At 42.6% G+C, this 20,061-nt stretch overlaps 1 protein-coding gene across 1 annotated transcript in view; it reads right to left on the reverse strand.

Annotated features, from left to right (window-relative positions):
* afg1lb (AFG1 like ATPase b) overlaps positions 1-20,061 on the reverse strand; it is a gene marked incomplete at its 5' end in the record, with an annotated part of 29,918 nt that continues 9,857 nt past the window's right edge. Inside the window, 8 exons of the mRNA XM_080514018.1 lie at positions 1-396; positions 701-808; positions 3,207-3,347; positions 4,115-4,215; positions 5,335-5,405; positions 6,238-6,320; positions 14,982-15,040; positions 19,839-19,938. Of these exons, the coding sequence (XP_080370144.1) occupies positions 247-396; positions 701-808; positions 3,207-3,347; positions 4,115-4,215; positions 5,335-5,405; positions 6,238-6,320; positions 14,982-15,040; positions 19,839-19,938 (813 nt within the window). The 3' untranslated portion in view covers positions 1-246. The remainder of the gene's footprint in view (positions 397-700; positions 809-3,206; positions 3,348-4,114; positions 4,216-5,334; positions 5,406-6,237; positions 6,321-14,981; positions 15,041-19,838; positions 19,939-20,061) is intronic.

A 20,061-nucleotide genomic window follows, 5' to 3' on the forward strand; every position in this document is an offset into this window, starting at 1 on the left:
CACACCTTACCCAAGAGGAGCATGGAAACATATACCATGTGCATAGAAGATGAAGAGCAATCAAAGACAAAGAAGTACTGCGGTTAGTTTTTGTCTTCTTCTACTTTGACGCTGCAGTGGCACAAAGCGCCGCTCATTCTCTACAAACTTTGGTCTTCCAGTGTGTTTGAGGGAGATACTGAGAGGTTGGTGAGGTACGGTGCTGTCTGGAGGTAGGTGATCAGCATGACAGCTGGAAAACCGATGTTAGGCTGCTTTATCCTGTTTTCTGCTGGGACTCCGGTCTCCCGCTACCCAGTACGACTCCGTTTGCATCTCCATTAGTCGAGAGACGGTCCTCTGGAAGGCAAAGATCTCCTCCTCGGCCGTGAACAGAGTGAGCCGCTCTGCTGCGTCCTGAAGAGATCAGCAGACACACCAGTTAGCCGCCCGTAAACTCCAAACCAGTCTGTACAGGAACTACAGGTGAGTCAGAGACGAGAGGTTGGATCAGCAGGTTTAAATCACAGTTGAGCAGAACGAATGTATCTGTCTCAATCTGTCATTACCGTGCTGTAATCCCTCCAGGAAACAAAACCATAAAATCACACTTTTCAATAGAGCAGGCACTTTTAGCAGCGCAGCAATGGTTGAAATTGAAAATGGTGGGAAGAACAAGCCACCCGATAGAACTGGGTGAATAACGGAGAGGAGATCTCACCTGGCTGAGGCCCAGGTCATCAAGCAGCTGTCGGTCTCGCTCGTCTTCTCCTCCTGTGTGGTGAAACAGCCGGTTCAATGGCGCCGCGGCGAGCACCACCACTCTAACCTGGGACGAGAAGGCGAGGGGGGGTGGTTAGACTCAGGCATGGCCACTTCTTTTTTTTTACTTCTCAAAAGTGTTTGTCCAAGACTTCCTTTCTCGCTGTTATTTTGACAGTCAAGAAAAAGCCCAATTCTACAAAAGTGGATTTGGATCATAGGTTAATGTGGCTCAAAATCCAAAATATAACATTTGCAGACGACTAATGAAGTACATAACAAGCTGTGAATAATTAAAAAAAAAGATGAAATCCATTTATTAAAACTCATGGGTTAAGAGGGTTGAAGGTGCAGTGAACAGTCACAATATGAGAAAAGAAGACAGGATGACACAGCCGTTCATTTAAGCTTTCAAACACACCACATCAATCCCACTGGAGCCTTTCTTTATATTCTACAGGCGACGTGAACTGCCACCCGGACCGTGACTCTCAGAAGGGAAGGGAAAAGAGAGAGAACTGAGCTGAACATTGTATAGTACAAAAGCATGCTCTTTAATGGTGTTTTAATTTGACTAAATTGTCCATGTCCACATCGGAAAACACGATGACATCATGACAGATTGTGTTCCACTGTCGCGAAATACATCATGGTGGAAAGTGAAATATGTACTTTATATGTTCTAATAAGAACACATTTCAGTATGGAACGATTTTGAATTTAAACTGATGGGGTAGAAATTTATACCAGATAAAATAATAAATGATCATAATATGAAAAGTAATTCAAGTCAATGTAATGTTATTATATGGTCTTTGTGGCGATATTATCCAGTCTGTAAAAAACATCCCTTTTAATCACTTTTATCTTTTATTGAAAAGCATTTGTAAAAACAGCAATAAAAAAAATTGATAGATAGATAGATAGATAGATAGATAGAAAGAATGTCTTTTTTCAGACTATACATATCCTAAATTAATTTTAATTTTAATTTTAATATTGGTAATGGCTGCAGACCTCCATAAGCAATGAAAGTTCTTTTAAATAGAAATATTATGGCCGCCTCTATAGGCAAATGTAGAAATGGTTTTGACACTCATTTTGCAATTGTATTTTAATCCCATTACATTTACCATGTATTCAGTTCCAAGAGCAAGAAAACAAAGCTTAAATCAGTTTATTCCAAGCGGTCAGAGAACACCGACAGTCAAACTGAAAAAGCAGTACGGTCACAAGTCTGAGTTCGTGGGTAGAACTATCCTGAATCCACACCTGGAGAGAGCACAAAACGTTGTGATATCATGACACACCGTACCGGCGAATGACGGTGTCTTTTCATTCGTGTGGAATTCCTTCATCAGCCGCAAACAGAACAGCCAACTCAGACACCAAATCACACAGAGATCTCCAACAGATGAATCAATCCATTAATCAGAAGATAGTGTGATAATCTCATGGCTGGTTGAGGCAGGAGTACGGAGATGTGTGGACGGCCATTAGCAAATCAGCGGGCAGGTACATGGGTCATTAAGTGGCAAGGTGACATAGTGATGATGATGTGGCTCAGGATGAGAGTGGCTCTGACGGCAGTCTCCTGAGGGGGGGGGGGGGGGGGGGGGGGGGGGGGGGGGGGAGTGGGACCCATCATCCTCACCTCTCAGTGCTTCTTCTCAAGCTGTTGCAAGAGGGCCAAACCAACTTTTGGTGTCCAAATCCTGGTCTGAGATCTGTGCAAGTTTTACGTCTCTCGACTGCCGACACCACAGACAAAAAGTCATGCTTCACGTGAGTGGCGATGAAAAAAAGTACAGAAAGCCATGGGTATGGCAAATAGAGCATGGCCGAGTGGACAACATGGGAGCAAAAGTGAAGAAAATGTTGGGTTTTTTTGTCTGTCCAGGCTGAGTGATGACACCCTGCCGGCCTCCTGAAAGCACCGACACAATCTCCAAGCTCCTCAGACTTGCAAAGCTGCAAAGCTTCTCAAGACTCATACTTGCATTCAGGGCTTATAAAAAAAAAAAGTGACATTCACCATTGGCGTGCCGCTTCTCTTTCCGTTCGGTTGTTACAACATCACATGTGTCCGGTCAGAAAAAAACACTTCTCTGATCTACTGCTGGCGAAGCAGCTCTGCTCGCCGAGCTCAAAATCATTCACTCTTTATTCATCCCAAACTGCACGTGGCCTTTGGAATGAATATCAACATTAAAAGCCTTTCCTCACAACCACACATCGGTGCCTGACCTTACTGATGCTCGACAGAGTGCAAGTCCAAACAAAGCCTTTTCTCATCCCCCGACGTCAATGCATGTCCTCACAAGTGCTCGTGAATAGAACTGAATGGGGGCAAATCTATGCAAGAGAGTTCAGAAATCTTGAGGGAATGTCATCAAAGAAGAGAGAGAGAGAGAGGCAGGGATCGTTTAGCGTTTAGGGTTTACGTGTGGGTCGCGGACTGTTACCTTTTTGTCGTAGAAGTTGTCTATGAGGGTGGTGAAGCGCCTGGCCTGGTCCTTTAAAGACAGTGTCAGCAGGGGGACGTGGCGAATGAATACGGTGTCGAAGGTCTGTGCCATCTCCAGGTAATCGCCAGCACCCAGATCCTGAAGCACAAGTGACGTGGTTATACGCACCGAAAAAGCAGCAGCGCATTCCCGATTTGCAGGAGCGCTCCGCAGTCGCATGCAGTCACCGTGGTTTTTTTTGCAGTCTTCCCCTGCAAAAAACTGACATTGATGAGAGAACCTTGATGCAAGTCTTAGTTTCCGGCCGTTGGTTCTTTGTCATTCAGTTTCATTGCTCTCATAGCAATATATTTCGGGGGGGGGAGGGGCCTTGAAGCTCACTGCTGTCAGGGATCGGACTTTACAAAACCCCGCAGATTACCGTAGCCAAATGCTACGTTTGAGGCCCGGTGGGCTCGGCAAATTATTCAATTGTCAAAAGACTTGCTTTTTGACATTGAGCAAAAAATGAGGCCAAGATGGAGGTCAAAGGCTTTGACAATAAGCGTACAGGAGAGGGAAGACATGGAGCGTAGAGCTTAACATTTTAAATAGAGAAGTGCTTTCAATGTAAGCATTTTTAGATTCCATTGTAAGACAAAATGAGGTCAGGAGGATATCGGGCATGCCAAGCCGTGAACGAGAGAATGAACCCTCGCCTGCATTTGCTTTATTGTGACATTTTGCGTCATGAAAACAACTTAAAACTGCCACGAGCTTTGAACTATGTCGCCTATCTTGCATGTCGTCACACTTTAAGGTTGATATGGATAGACTAAAAATAATTAATACAGTGTATATAGATAAGATATTCTACCTGCAAAATTAGCTTGTAAAAAAAAAAAGAAACTTTAAACAATACTCACTCTGCCACATAACTCTTGAAAGGTACAGTCGGCGATGGTGCCACACGTCTTGCGGAGAGTCACATCTCTGCCCAGCACAGTGAGCACCCGCGGACCTGTTACTGTGAAAACACAAACAATAGGAAACATACGTTATCATCGTTTCTAAATTTAGGGAAATCCTGTTTTCTAAATTGTTTTTGGATTCAACAATAACATTTATAGTGTCTCATAATATTTTTTTTTATAGCACTATATATATATTTTTGGGCACTTTGGTTGCTCTTTTCCAGGGTTGCCATACCAGATCATCTGATCTGCATGTTGCATTTTTGCACAGATGCCCTTCGCGACAGTCAATGCCCCCCGAGGTTTAAATGAACGAGCAGCGCCTAAACAGCTTCATGATTTCATGTTTAATTCTTACTGTTGCTGAGCCCCATGAAAGGAAGGTTATTGGCTTCCTTCAGACACATTAGATCTTTTTCAGCAATCCAAAGACTCTTACAGATGGATGCCTCAGCCATTCATACCGCTTCAAAACGTCATGCTGGAACTCACAGTGGCTTGGGAGGAGCGTACTGAGGAAGCTAACGGGAGGAAGGGTGCTTGATGTTGATGATGTGTCCCAGTGGACACATAAGATGTTGCCCCTAAAATGAAATAAATCAACTAAATACGAAACTAAATAACAACATTGTGGGGGCACTTGCTGTATTATTCAGAATTCTCAGAAGGACAAAAAAAAACGTTGTTTTTGAAATTTGCAGTTTTTCATTTGATGGGTTGTCAATAAATAAAATGTTAGAAGGTTGTTGTTTAATAGATCAGACACTGATGGCGTAATACTTTCAAGTTATCCAACTAAAAAGAAAACATTTTTTTAATGGAATTTCTTTTAGTTGAAATTGAGTTTTCCCTCTGTTTTTCCACCATCACCTATGTTTATTCGTGTGGTATCATTAATTTTGATCTCAGGTGTTTTATTTAAATGTTAAGTGCTATGAGATCACTATGTTGTAATTCGTGCCGTAGAAATAAAACTCAATTGAACCGAATGATTGAAAAAAACAAACATTTGAGAACCAGCGGTCTGAGGTGTCCAAACGCTCTCTTTTATTACTTTGTCAGACGATAAAATGAACACTAAAAGTGTTTTAGGGTCAATTTCACAGCTAATATTTGTATGAATACAATGACTTTAGATCTCAATAAACCATATTTTCTTTTAACTTTCTTACCACTTCTTTGTCTTAATGTTAGCTCCTCAAACAGCGCATCCATAAAGGCGTCCGCACCGGGCTGCCCCGAGCTACACACACACACACACACACACACACACACACACACACACACACACACACACACACACACACACACACACACACACACACACACACACACACACACACACACAGGACACATAAGATATGAAATTAATAAAGCTGAAGTGGCGACATCAAACGGTGGCAGCAAGGAGAGCAAGGGAGGGGGGCACTTAGCTTTTCACTCCATCAGTAAAAAACAGGATGTTAGACTCTACACACAAGCATTAGCCTGTGAATGCACAACAAAATGAGAGTGTGAAGTGTGTATGTGTGTTTGTGTGCATGCGTATGTGTGCTTGTGTTTTACCCATGGTAAAAGGCTGTGCTGCGCTCTATTTACATACAGTGAAAAGACGAAAGCACTTGTGTGTGTGTGTGAGTCTGTGTGTGTGTGCGTGCGCTCTAACAATGTATTAGTAATGAGGAAAATAGAAAACTAGCTTTTAAAGCTCTGCCATTTTCTCATATTCTATTGATTCCTCTTTCATTCTTTTCATGGATCTCTCAAGGTAATGCAGGTCTTTATAAATCTCCCAGCCTGCTTCTCCCCATTTATCCGTCTGTTTGCCTTCTCTTTCTATGCTTTAATAAAATCAAACTACATGATGTGCACAAACATTTCCAGCATGAGCTTGTGTGTGCGGGTCAATGCCTGTGAGAAGGTTTCACACACACACACACACACACACACACCCACACACACACGGAGGTTAATGTTGACTCTTTTCTGGACGTCTGCACCACCTTGGTGCTGTGCTGGACTGTAAACAGAGGAAACAGAAGTGACCAATGATAGTGTGTTTAATTATGTCTTACAGGTAGTAGAGGTTCCCCGCTGCAGCCCGGTTCAGTTGTCTGTAGTCAATCCCCGAGTCGAGGCAGACAGTGTGGCAGTGTTCCTGTAGGCGCACAGACAAAGACATTGTTTGTCAAATGTTTCAAATTTGCAAAATACATCACAAAGCCGACTACTGGAGGATACACCCTGGACAGGTCACCAGTCCATCACAGGACAAACACAGAGACGGACAACTGTACACCTGTCTTAACGCCTACAGGAATCTCAGAGTAAACGGTTAACCCATCCATGCAAAGAGAAAACTTGCAGACAGACCATTTTTTTATTACTATGTAGAAAATGCAAATGTATAGGACATAGACAGCTTTCATTGTGGGACTGTTTCCACAAACTCGCTCTCATAGTGTCAGCTCAACAAGGTCATCAGGTGACACTGCTGCTGTCTACTGTTCAGTTCTTGGTAAGTGTCATGTTCCCCCAGTGGACAAATGAGGAATAACAGTTAAAATTTCTATAGTGCCTATCAAGCAGGTTGGTAGTCTTACTGAAGAGTCGCACTCCATTAGAATTGAATATAAACGGCACATAACATTTATTGAAAGAATTCAACATTCTCTAGTTATTTTAATACATTTTGAGAGCACCCGATTGGTCAGAATGGATCCTGTTGTGGTCGGCTTTTCGCCCGCAGGCCACGTGTCTGATAGCCATGGTCTGCGGCATGGATATGGAAACACAGTGTAAATCAGGGTTCCTTGCAATGAGCAGTTATTTTGTTTGGATTTTCATGACACTTGATCAACAATAACAACCATTTGGAATATATTAAGCTCAATTTATTAAGACCAATGTTTACTGTAAGTCTGAACGTATGGTTCAATCTGGGTTTCATTGTGTGAAATGTTCCATATACTCAAAAAATTTTTTTTAAATACATTTATGGAAAATGAATATAATCTGATATTATATTATCAATTGCTAAAAAAAAACAATCTGATCGATTACAATTTTTTCCCTCTATTTCTACATTCTACATTCTTACTGTAATATCTTGCCATACTGCAACATTAAAGAGAACTTATAGTTCTGCTGTAATGGCAAAATATAAAAGCTCTGTGTCACCGCTTTCTGCTCATCATATATAATAAAATGGACAAAGAGCAGCAGAAGAATGAGCAAATTAAATGACAGCGCGATGTAAAAGGCAGAAGGCGTCTTTCTATCCCCCTGGCAGGTCTGAGATTTTATGTCACATCTTCACGGTTTACTGAGCTGATCTATTGTTCTGCAGCTATTCAAGTGTATTCCTGCGGAGGTGAACCCTCGATGCCGAGTTCAAACTTTTGCAGATAGTGTAAAACGTCAACAGGATTCATGTCAGGGAGTAGCGCACAAACTATAATCATCATCTCCACTATTCTATCAAAGAAAAGAGAGGAAATGCATATCATCCCATCCAAGCCGTCACCGGCTGACTGAGTATTCAGCGACAGCTCCAGTAAATTATGAAATCAGTGAATTTCTGCCACTGGCCTCCTTAAGCTGCAGGATAATTAGTAATCATCACAAAGCAAGGGGACGGAAATACTCTATTCTTCTCCGCTGTCAACTTTTTATCTCCGTGTCCGCTCATACAAACGGGGTTCCCACTCTGAGCCAATTGGCTGAATCAGGCTTAATAACAACCTGACAAACTCGCCCTCCCCCACGCACAAAAGGGAGGTGTCATTTCATCAACCTACTGTGACCCCACCAACGGGTAAATAGTCCCTCAAAAAGGAGAAGAGAGAAGAAAAAAAAAAAAAGAAAAAAGAAAGGAGAGAAAAAAAAACTTGTCACTATTGCCGCCACATCATTAGAAGCTCAGTTTGTCTTTCCTCCTGCCATCTTCAGCTCCCGCCCTTCAACCAACCCTCGCTACCTCCCTCCGGTAACGGCGGCCGGCAGGTTTCCTTGACGGAGGAGTGAGGTACAAATAAGAGAGGGGAGAAGAAGAAGGAGGAATGGAAACACAATCAGTGGTGATGATTCCATTGGTTATTTATAATCAGATGAAGCTGAGGCCTTGCGGGTCATTACTTGATTATCCATCTTGAGGGGATTGTCAAGTTCTCACTCCTCCAAGATTTCATCCGCCTACACATTGTGGTCTTTCAGCCCCCCCCACCCCCACCCCCAACGCCGCCGCCACCTCCACCACACTCTCCCCTCACACAAGACTTCAGTCCTTGTCAGTCTACTTTGCAACTTTACTCTAAATCCCTTCAGTCGTGAAACATTAACTGGGTTCTAACAGGTGTTACCACTGAGCGACTTTGGAAGTGAACGGACTCGTCGATTATTTTGAAGATAGACTCGTTTTGTCATTCAACCGCACAGCTTCTTCACTACTTTATCACATTTGGGTTCATGGCGAGCTTGAACCAGTCCCGGCTGACTTCTGGCTAAGGCAGATTATTATTATTAAGATGGACAGGTCAGGTCAGCAGTCCTTCACCGGGCAAACACAGGGACAGAAAACCAGGTCCAGTTAACCGTACTGTGAGCAAAAAATAAAGATTTCGTAAGTTTTACCCAATTCTCAATACTTGATTAAAAATATTTTCTTGGGAACTGCATTTTATTTGTTGCATAGTTAAATTTGCATAAGTTAAAATCAAGCTACGTTTAATTAATGCAAGATATCTCTCAGTTCCAGCAAAGATTCCCTTTCTTCACTATTGTGTATTCTGAATATCTATGGGCTGATGTACATTTACTAATTCTTTGAAAAGCGGTTATTCATGATACCTTTTTGATGAAGTATTCCACGATGTCAGGTTTTCCTTCTCGTGTTTCAAAACTTTTGGAAATGTGACGCAGCCTCATACAAAAGCAGCACAAGCGCAAATTAGGAGTTTCACTGCCCGTACGGGTCGCATTCACAAACCCAGACACAAGAGGGGAGGAACGCGAGAGTGCGAGATGACAGACATGAGAATCAGGGGCTCTTTAGAGAGAAAGTCATCTTAACACATGTAGCTCCAATCATGTCATTGTCCAAGCTGTCCACTGCTCTCTCTGGACAGCCGTTTAGCATAAAAACAGAGTGGCTTTTTTACCCCCCCCCCCCCCCTCCCCTCTTCATCCGCCTCTACTCCCTTCTGTGCCCGCTCCCGCCACGACATATCTTTCTCTATCCTTTACTCCTCAAAAAGTTGCTTTTGAGTTTTTCAAAGAGCGCGGTGCCATTGAGCTGCAACAAAAGCCAAGGATAGCTGACTATTGGGCCCTGATGAGGTCCACTCCCTCATTACCCAGCAGCAGAAAACATTTGATGCTTTTTTTGTTTGGCCTGGAGAATTGACCAGGCCTCAAAGAAATGCAGGGTGGGAAGGCTGAAAAAGAGACGAAGGGAGGGGGAGAGGGGAGGAGGGGAAAGGTTGTCGTTCATTCAACCATGTGTGTCTTACAGCCTTGTGTGGAGGGACAGAAGAAAAGTAGGAGGGGGGGGGGCAGGGATAGAGAGGTCGAGAGAGAGCGAGAGGGATAGAGAGAGGGAGAGAGAGAGAGAGAGTGAGAGAGAGTCGGGGGGGAGAAAAGAGAGAAAGCTTAAAACACTGCCTTTATGCTGGCAAGTTCTGGACGACTCTTATGACATCAAAGTGTTTTCACTAACTGGGGAGCTGCAGTGTGTGTGTGTGTGTGTGTGTGTGTGTGTGTGTGTGTGTGTGTGTGTGTGTGTGTGTGTGTGTGTGTGTGTGTGTGTGTGTGTGTGTGTGTGTGTGTGTGTGTGTGTGTGAGCGAGCAAGCCGGGGGTGTATCTGGTGATTTTATTCATTCTTGGGCAGTCTGGGGGGGTACGTGACAATGTGAACACCCTAATTACACCTAATGATCTATTCCCTTAAAGTGTGACTGCCTTGGGCCAGCCGCGGATTGTTCGGCAGGGTCGTTCTCACAACCTCCCCCTGCCTCGGCTGCTCCTCTTGGGGAAACATCCTTTGAGCCGGAGGCCCCACCTTTTGTGATCCGGGACCCCACTGGACCCCCCACCCTCAACCCCTCTGGAGCTTCCCCGGTCCAAAACCGAACCAAACCGAAACTCGGGGGGGGGGGGTTAGGATGCGATACCTGCACCTGGCCAACAGAGGTTGCGCATGGAGGGTGCAACAAGCAGACACACGAGAAAAGGACCCCGGTGCTTGTAGAGCACGTCACATCAAGAGAAAAAAAAAAGTTCGGCAGCTTCACAGCCATTAAACTATTGCTGTTGGCTAATTACCAATAAAAAACACCCCTATCTTCACTTCATGTAATATATACACCCACTGCATGTCTTTTCAGACGGTTCCCCTGCCCTTTCAGTTTACGTAGCACTGCTGAAAGTACCTTGAAAAACACTAGGAAGCTACTTTTGCAACAGTATTCATTACGTTTCCTTAAGTATCAACACTGCAGAGACTAAATGTTGCTTTGAGTCGCCATTGAGTTGCCATACAGATGGGAAGAGGATCAACGCCCTCCCAAGATTTGGAGGTTTCGTTATAGATCATTCGCTGGATACATGAACGCATCTGTAGAGCTAAAGTCTCTGCTTCTTCACTGCTCTCATGTCCCATTATTTCCTAAAACGAAGCTCAGTTCAAAAATACTGATGATTAATTATGACTTTTGATTTAAATTATCCTTGGGTTTTTTTCCATATAAGTTATTGTTTCTGATAGTTCGATTATAAAATAATAATACAGAATTTCCTATCAAATCTGCAACATTTGTTATCTGTCACCACTTTAACCCTTTTAAAGTGAGGGGCAGAAGGGAAGCACTGCAATCACATTGAAATATTAGGATGTAATTTAAACAAGAGAAGCTTGGCTACATGAAGACATAATCAATTTTATCTGCGACAAACAACTCCAACAAACCAAAAGGACTAACTATGCTATAAAAACAAATATACATATACTTGAATATCTTTTTACAAAACCTGCGCAAGTTTATTTCTTCACGTACTTGTAATATCTTTAAAAAAAAGGTTATTTTTTTTACAACAACAACAAAAAAACTGCAACAAAAACTGCCACTGTTGACAAAAGATGCCATTCACCCTCAAAGTGTTGACGCCTCTTCACTCCCTACAGTAGAACGTCACAAGCTTTCCCTTCTGCTTCATGTGTGCCTATGAAAACATCTCAGTGAGGTTTACTCTCGGCAGGCCCACAGCCTGTATGGTATTAAGTATGTGTGTATACCGATTTCAGTCCAGCACAAGTGACGTTTGAGCACAGTGATGCTAAAAAACATGCAGTTCGGCGAACAAGCTTGCAATAACCGAATCAATTACAAACGAACTAAAAATCAGGTGCAAAATTTATTCTGTCATGTTCAAAAGGAGAAAAATCAATCTCTTCTCCATTAATTGTGCAGGTTTGGAAGAGAGAGACATTGATGTGAAAGACGTGAGCTTCGCCCTTGATCCATACTTCTCGCCAGCACTGCCCTGTCATTAAATGCTTTGCAAGACAATGACAATCATCAAATATCAAAATCCATTTGATTTGAACTCGCAGTCTCAGTCGTTGCGCGGTCCTTCCCACCAAGGTCTTCGCTGGAGGGCCACGTCCCTCTCATTCCTCAATGTTTCTTTCTCTCCGTTGTGTTTTTATTTATATATTTCCTTTACTCTCATCACCAACTGCACAGCACATAGCAATTATTAACAATGACACAAAAAGAGAAGGAGAGCAGATCAAAAGAAGGGTTAAAAACGGCAGGAAACCCAGGAATACTCAAAGTTGCCTCAGGGTTGTTGTTATGTTTTTTTTTTTTTTGGTTTTTTTTCCCCTTCCTCTCGGCAGCTTTGTGCACAACTGCAATCGAACAAGCGGAGGAAAAATAAAGTCACTATTCTGCTACCAAAATACAGAGGCCTGACCTTGGGTGAGTAAAGCCAGTGAGCAGAACAGGGTAGTGATAGAATAAAGACAGGGGATAGAGGGGTGGAGAGAGAGGATGTGCAATGAAAAGTGGAGTGGAGAGGGAGGACAGTTTGTGAGCGAGAAAGAGTGTCTTAGTTACAATACTGGCAGTGTCCATTAAAAAGCCCTAAAAACCCTGTATTTTACAGAATGCTGAGCTTTGCCATGGCTACACAGAAAAGAGAAGCCTTAACTGAATAGATGCACTGAGATGCTAAAAAGGACAAGAAATTACAAATGACTGTGTGAATGAAAAACTAGTAAACAAAATAAAGTGGGAAAAAACATCCGGCGATGCCTTTATGTTCAATGAGGATCCATGTTTGCCAAGACGATCTACTTAGAACTTTGAACTGGATAGAATTGATTTCTCATTTAAAGATGAGGAAACTCCAGGATTGTGGCGGATGAGGTGCCGCGGAAAAAAGGGGGGGGTCCTAACTAATCAGAAGTCAATGGTTAAATAAAGATATGAAGTCAGGCGGACAGAAGTGATGGATTAACCTCTGCCCTTCCAGCTCAGGTGATAAGGAGGAGAGGTCAGAGGGTTTTTCTTTTTTTTCTCTTTTTTTTATTATGCCTTAACACCCTCATTCTCTCCCACACTGGCTTTAGAAACCCTCTGACACGCTCAGGCAAGAGCGATCTGCACGGACGGGATCCTGCACCGCCGGCCCTCGATAGCATTAATTCAATCTATTAAGGGTCAACTAGTTAGCGATGCGACCCCGCTGGAGCACGCTTTAACTTTCCAGAATGGAGAACGCCAACAGAGAATGCAATGCACCCCACGAAAAAACCTCCCGACCCCTAAAACCAGATGGCTTGACAAAGGGGAACATGGGACCCTGAAAGAGAGGAGGTAGTACGGTGCACAGGGAGACAACAGGCATTCAGGACATTGATGAGGGCGGATTAGAGGGGGCAAGGGTGCTGCTGGGAGAGTGGGTGGGGAGCAGGGTGACTCCTACATTTCCATTTTAACAACGGTGCATATGGGTGCTTGATAACTCCAGTTTAAGTGAGTGAGAAGAACTCCGTCGTCACGTTAAAGTACCTGTGCAGTGATTTTAGTTCATACTGTGTACAGTGGTCAGGGAAGATCAGGTATTCAGGTCCGGACGAGAGTAATCTTGAGTTACACCACCTAATATACCTACAATGTAGTGGATTAAAAGGGCAAAATGAACTGAGAAAAAAAAAATAGCATTGTTTCTGCATTTTATACTGCATACCTTTGTAATATTCAGTAGTATCTATAAACATTCCTATTTTTCCCAAGTATGAACAAAAATTGTCCTTAACTAGGTGAAATAGACAGGGTGAATATATTCTTTTATTCACTGAAGTGGTGATTTTCAGTAAGAAGAGAGGCATTTATCTGTTATTTTATACTTTAAGTATGACTCAGTCAAGCCTTAGTTGAGGATTAGGTTTGATAAAAGTATCTCATTTAAAATTACAGGTCATAGTAATATTGGCACATTAGTATTGAGGTAAGCCTGATTCACAAGGTCAGTCTTCAGTTAAATGACAAAGAGAAAAAAGTTTATTAAAAAGAACCATTATCGCTGTGCCAAAATCAACACACATCAGTAAAATTCATTAGCGTAATTTTTATCCTTTGAAGAAGAAAAAAAGTAGTTAATCTCCTTTTAAAGCAGGATTATAAAACTCATTATAAATAGGGGAGGGACATACAGCTCAAATTGATCTTGATCAGGTCAGGCAAGTCAAATTAAAGTATAATAAACTATAAATAATGACACATCCACATCTCCCACAGCCTCCTTTGTTTATTATGAAAATGTCTACATTCAATAAATATCAACAAAACCTGAACATGCTTCAGAAATTACATGGGAAATAGGTGCAATTTCATGAATACGAATTGGTGAAAAATACATTCTGGCTGTGCTTGCTGCTCAAATTTAAATTCTAATTCTACTGTAGGCATGTATGCAGCTTGTGCTTCATTTGCTTTGACGAACTTTACTTTCTCCGTGATGCTTCATTGCTACTGTTTGAGATTTGGTGTTAATCTTGCATTATCTTTACTCTTTACTTAATATTGGACAACCCTGCTCTGAACATGGACACCAAGCTGTGTTTTGAACTCATAGTGTGAGAAGCTGAGCTCGCTGCCTTGCTTTGCTTTCACTGTTGAGACGAAATACCAACGTGAGGCACAAGAACGCTGCACTAATCTGTTGCAAAATGCATGACAACAAATTATTGTGCCGTTATTTATGATCACGATCACTCCAAACACATCAATGATCATCTGAGATGCAGGCAGCATAATGGTCCTACCTGCTTAAATTGCAAAGTAGATTTTTTTTTTTTTTTTTGTGCCAGAAATACTAAGCGCTGCATTGCGCCTCTCCTCTCCTCTTCTCTCCCCTCCTCGTACCCCCCCCCCTTACTTTTGAAATGCAAGCAGTCTGGGTCAGTCACTCAGCTAGTCCACCCATCTCCCATTCACGTTACCTGTGCCCACTCACCCTTTTTTTTTTTTTTCCCCTCTCTCCCCCTTCCATTTCTCCCTCAGTCTCTCCGCGAGTCGGCTTTCACTGTGCTCTGGCATGATCAAAGACAGCTTTGTGACACTGCGCGAGGCATCCAGGAAGCAGAAAACATCAAACCCACTAAAGAGCAACTTCCAAAAAAAAGACAGACACAGACAGGGGGACGGGAGGACTGCGGCGCACAGGCAAAGCGCGCGTGTGCTCGTGTGTGTGAGTGATAAACAAATGAATAAATTAACAAGACAAAAAAAAGAGGGATGACTTTGTCTCTACCTTCAGCACGTCGATGAAAGGTAGGAAGGTGTCCCTCTGAAGTCCGTTTTTGTACAGATCTGAAAGAGGAAGGGAGGGCCTGTATTAGAGCTGCTGTTTAGCCTCCTAATAATGTCATTCCCCCGCCACAGATTGGCAAATAAAGTGGCTATTGATGAACTGAAGGATGGGTGGGGAGGCATGACAAAAGGACTGGGACCAGGGGAGAAAAATGGATTTCTCTACCGGCAGCGGCGGCAACATAAAATTCATTACATTCCCAAACAATGGTGGCGAGAGAAAGGACTGTCGCCTTTTCAGCGCGGACAATGTCCACAGCAGCTCGCTGAATAGAGGTTTCAATTAGCTCGGCTGGAACAAATTACATCTGAAGTAGCATCCCTGATAGACAGATAAAACAGATAGGGATTCACACACAAACAGGGACAAAGACACACACGCACACATACACACACACGCACGCACACACACACTGAGGCTTAAGCTCTCTACAGCTGCGAATGCAAACAAGTGGCTGTTGTTGATGTTTGGGCTGGAGCTCACTACAGTAGGACCTGACACACAATAACCCTCTCTTCAAAACTCCATACTGTAATGGACTGAGCTGCGTATGACACATGGCTACTTTGAAGGTTAAAGAAAAAGACAGTGCTCTGTTTCTGGACTCATTTGCTTCCGTGGCGTTAGTTACTTCAATCGATGCTCCTCTGATATCCGTGCAGTGAATATCACGACTGATGTACAAAGTGATGAAACACTTTAAAATGCTACTAAGGATTTTTGCTCGTCACAAACTGTTTGCTAACATTTGATCTGTGACCATATTTAGTAACGTCATTATTATATTGAGTAACTTTGCCATCATACACGGTTCCCCGTTAATGCACGAGATCCATGCATTCAACTTAAATATGCAAAAAGTGTGATTAGGAATTCTCTGCTTGACCATAGGCATTGTACAGAGGACATAATGACATTAAACGTTTAGGCTGTTATGATTGTTTGAAAGGTGTGATTAGACGTACGTACAGTTTATTACTGTTACTCCCGTACTTCCCTTTTCGCATTCACCAAACCTCACTCTGGATTCACTCACTCACTCATTGGTTTGCACTGACAGCCAGTTCTGATTTAACTTTTTACTTAAAAACTATTCAAAAGCTACTTTATGGAAATATTGACCCCCACGTGGAACTTTTAACAAGCTTTAATCCCAATTCAACTTTGTAGTTACCATTGTGAGTTTGGAAAACTGGTTAATGCATCATTTTGAATTGAACTGTTTTCAAAGTCATAATTTTGTGGGTTTTTTTAATCCTTTTGGTACTTTCAGCCTTTTCTTTGTGTTTTGTCACCGACCATAACATTTTCCCACAGATAGCAATCACAATCAACAATTGAGGCAGACAATATAGAAAATACACAGAATATACTTCAATCTAAAGTCTAGTAAAGTTGAGACAATCTGTAAAATGTTAGCAAAAACCTGCGCCAGTAATTCACAATTCTAATAGAAGAGTATGTTTCGGGTTCACAGATTAGAAACATATCAGTGTCAGGTCTCATTCTGTGTCTTGAGGCCTGTTCACCCCTGGCATTATCGTCCTTTTTTTGGGTGATCAGATCACATGTGGCGAGCCCTGACACTGAACACACGCTAACCACTTGACATACAACTTTAGGATTGTTTCCTCAGTCTGTACCCAGACAAAAGCTCGGTTTGGTTTTATCCCGGCGAGCAAAGAACAATGGAGATGCTTCTGGGGCAACTTCAGATATTTTAAAGGAAAACACAGCGCACACTAATGACATATTTTCCTGCTCCACCGCTGTCCTGGAGAGCATTCGTGATGCATTACTGATTACACTACAAAATGTAAGTGGGTAGATGGCTCCTCGACCACCTCCAGAATCGCCGCTTCTGCTCGGGCACTGACTCAGGTCGTGCTCAGTCAAAGGTCAGGCTCTGGGGGAATTTCAGGTGCGACACACTGAGTGGTCCCAGCTTCTCACTCGCTCCAAGCCCACAGTCCCCTTGTCCTCTGTCTACATTGCAACAGTCGGCGCTTATTGACTCTGAGCCAATGCCAACCTGATGGACCTTTCTTTAGTTAAACAGCTCAAACTGATGGTTTCATCATTGGAGAGGCGCCTCCGAACTATAGTGTGTCTGATTCCCCCAATTTATTGTCGGTGCCCCGGGTCTACTGGGAACAGGAAGAACAGGTATCCGCTCATCACCTCCACCAACAGGGTTGCGGGTTGAGGCAAGATCTCCTCGAAAATTGGCCAACCACCTGGTGTGGATTCAAGAAGATGAGTGGAAAACTGCATTCAATACTCCAACTGGACATTATGAATATCTGGTGATGCCGTTTGGCCGAACAAATGCTCCTGCCATGTTCCAGCCTTTGGTGAAGATGTGAGAAGGACACATGTTAGTTTTAGTTAAGTTTGACTCTACTTTTGTTGATTTGTTTCTGTTGTTTTTGCTGTAATCTGATTTTCTTTCTTTGCCTTTTTCTGTAAAAGAATAACCCCAATCCCAAAAAAGGTTGTGAAAAATACGTTATTATAAACTGACGCGAAAAGAATTTATCACTGTATATTTAACATCAACAAGTACAGTGACACAAAACTTGCAAACAAAAATGGACACAGGCTAGTTATCACTGTCTGGTCTTACTTGAGCAACTGATTAGACAGATTGTTAGTTAATATCGTATCACAACTCTCCAATAATTTAGGGTCTACCACTTTATGTTAAAATTAAATTAAAACGAGTCAAATATTTGTTACGACAATTGACATTTAAACATTCACTTTTAGCACTTCCTTACATTGTCATTATTTAAATTTTACACAATATCACAACTATCCTGGAATACAAATTGCAGCTGCTATATGAAATAAATAAAACATGACACGACTATAACTATTGTAACATGTTAATAAGCCGGACAGAGTAAGACCGCGGCAAATCGTGCGTCTACATACAAGGGTTAGTAAGAGTAATCTTGCACTTCCAAGTCCATTAATGTAAAGTACATATTATTGGGAATAATAATGCAGTTCCACTTAAGAGGCCCAAAAACCATCATGATTAAATTCAAACTCCATCAGTGTCTAAAAACAAAACAGTAAGTGTTCCAGCAAAAATGCTGGTCCTAAATATGCTCATTTCGATGCCAGCGTCTCCACGCCATAAAAGGTGGAAAACCTGTGCCTTTCATGTCCAGTTTTCTCTTATGGCTTTCAGCGCTCCATTAACCATGTAATTAATACCAAGTAGGCTCTCTATCGAGTTTGCAACGGTTTGTCGCTTTGTTCTTGATAGCGAGTAAATATCAGAGAAACATGTCTTTGTTTATGAGAAGCATATTGCTGCTACCCACTTGATATCCACTTAAAGGCTTTGAGATATCAACGTCTTACCTCAGAGAGAAAGAGCGCCTCACAACACGTCATGCATTTATCTCCACCTTGATCTGCGTCTTGCTAATTCTTACCCCAGCCTGGCCGTGCTGGCTGGAAATGCAACATCAAAGCAAGTTTAAAGTCTGCGAGGCGGAGAGGTACATCGATTTGTTTCTCGCCCCTGCCACTGATTAATTGCTGTAAACAGGAAGGAGTTGGTGTAATCTGAGAGAGGCTCAATTGATTCTAGCAGGAGCAAAGCCGTTTTGGATAAAACTGTTTGTTGAATTTTGACGCTACAGGCAAACGACTGGACATTCGTGTCCAGGCAAGAGAGGCAGTTTTCAGCCAAATATATTGCAATATGGAGAAGATGGCAAAAAATGTGTCATTTGAAGCTGGAAACAGGATCTTGAGAAGGCAATATATGCTTTTAGCTCAAGACTGGACTACTGTAATGCCCTTTATGTCGGCCTCAGCCAGTCTTCCATTTCACGTCTTCAACTAGTACAGAACGCCGCTGCCAGACTTCTAACAAACTCATCCAGACGTGAACACATTACCCCCTGTGCTGTCGTCTCTCCACTGGCTTCCAGTTCGTTTCAGAATTGATTTTAAACTCCTGTTGTTTGTTTTTAATGCTATCAATGGCCTGGGTCCCTCTTACCTGTCTGATATTTTAACTGTACGTGACCCTGGCAGGGCCCTGCGTTCTTCAGGTCAGCTTCTTTTAGACAATCCAAGGTCGAGATATAAACAGTGGGGCGATCGCTGTTTTGCTGTTGCTGCTCCCAGACTGTGGAACAAACTGTCCCCCGACATTCGCACCACTACTGATCTCGGCCTTTTTAAATCAAAGCTGAAAACCCATTTTTTTTAGGTTGGCTTTTAACTCTGTCTAGGGCAGTGTATTTATTTTGTATGCTGTTTTTATGAATTTCTGGAAGGTTTCCAACAACCTGCAGCACTGTCGCACCTCCCACAGTCAGTACCTGTGTTTTATGTATTGTTTTTATGTATTATTCTTGTATTTGCTTCTTAATGCATTGTTTTTATAGCTTTGTTGTAAAGCACTTTGGGTACCACTGGGTTATTGTAAAGGGCTATACAAATAAAATGTGATTGATTGATTGATTGAAGCTAATGGTTGATAGTTTGAAATTACGCTGACAGAGCAAGCTGCAGACCACTGTCAACTTTCCGTGTGCATATCAAACCACACGTCTAACAATCACCGACAATCTTGACCCATATCTCACGGTCTGGCTTGGATATTAATGCTTCTTTGCTTTCTGGATTTATCCCCCAGGAGGGGGGACATATCACCCCAAACCACATCCCTACACAGTTTTATTATGTGTATGTTTGAATGCAGCTGAAACTTTATCCAGTCACTCAATTTAGAGCATTGAACAAAAATAGAACATGTGATGTTCATACCGTCTGGGGGTCTGTTGGAGGTCGCCACCACCACCACTCCGGTTTTGAATAGTGTCTCGAACAGCTGCTTCAGGATCATGGCATCAGCAATGTCGGTCACCTGATTGAAGAGAAGCAGAGAAGAAGAGGACCAGATTCAGGCTCGACGCAATCTACCTTTTCTCACCTCGCACATGTGTATCTGGGGTCAAATGATGTCATCAACACTCCATGTTGATTAGTG

Source organism: Blennius ocellaris, assembly GCF_963422515.1.
Source record: "Blennius ocellaris genome assembly, chromosome: 18".
Classification (NCBI taxonomy): Eukaryota; Metazoa; Chordata; class Actinopteri; order Blenniiformes; family Blenniidae; genus Blennius; species Blennius ocellaris.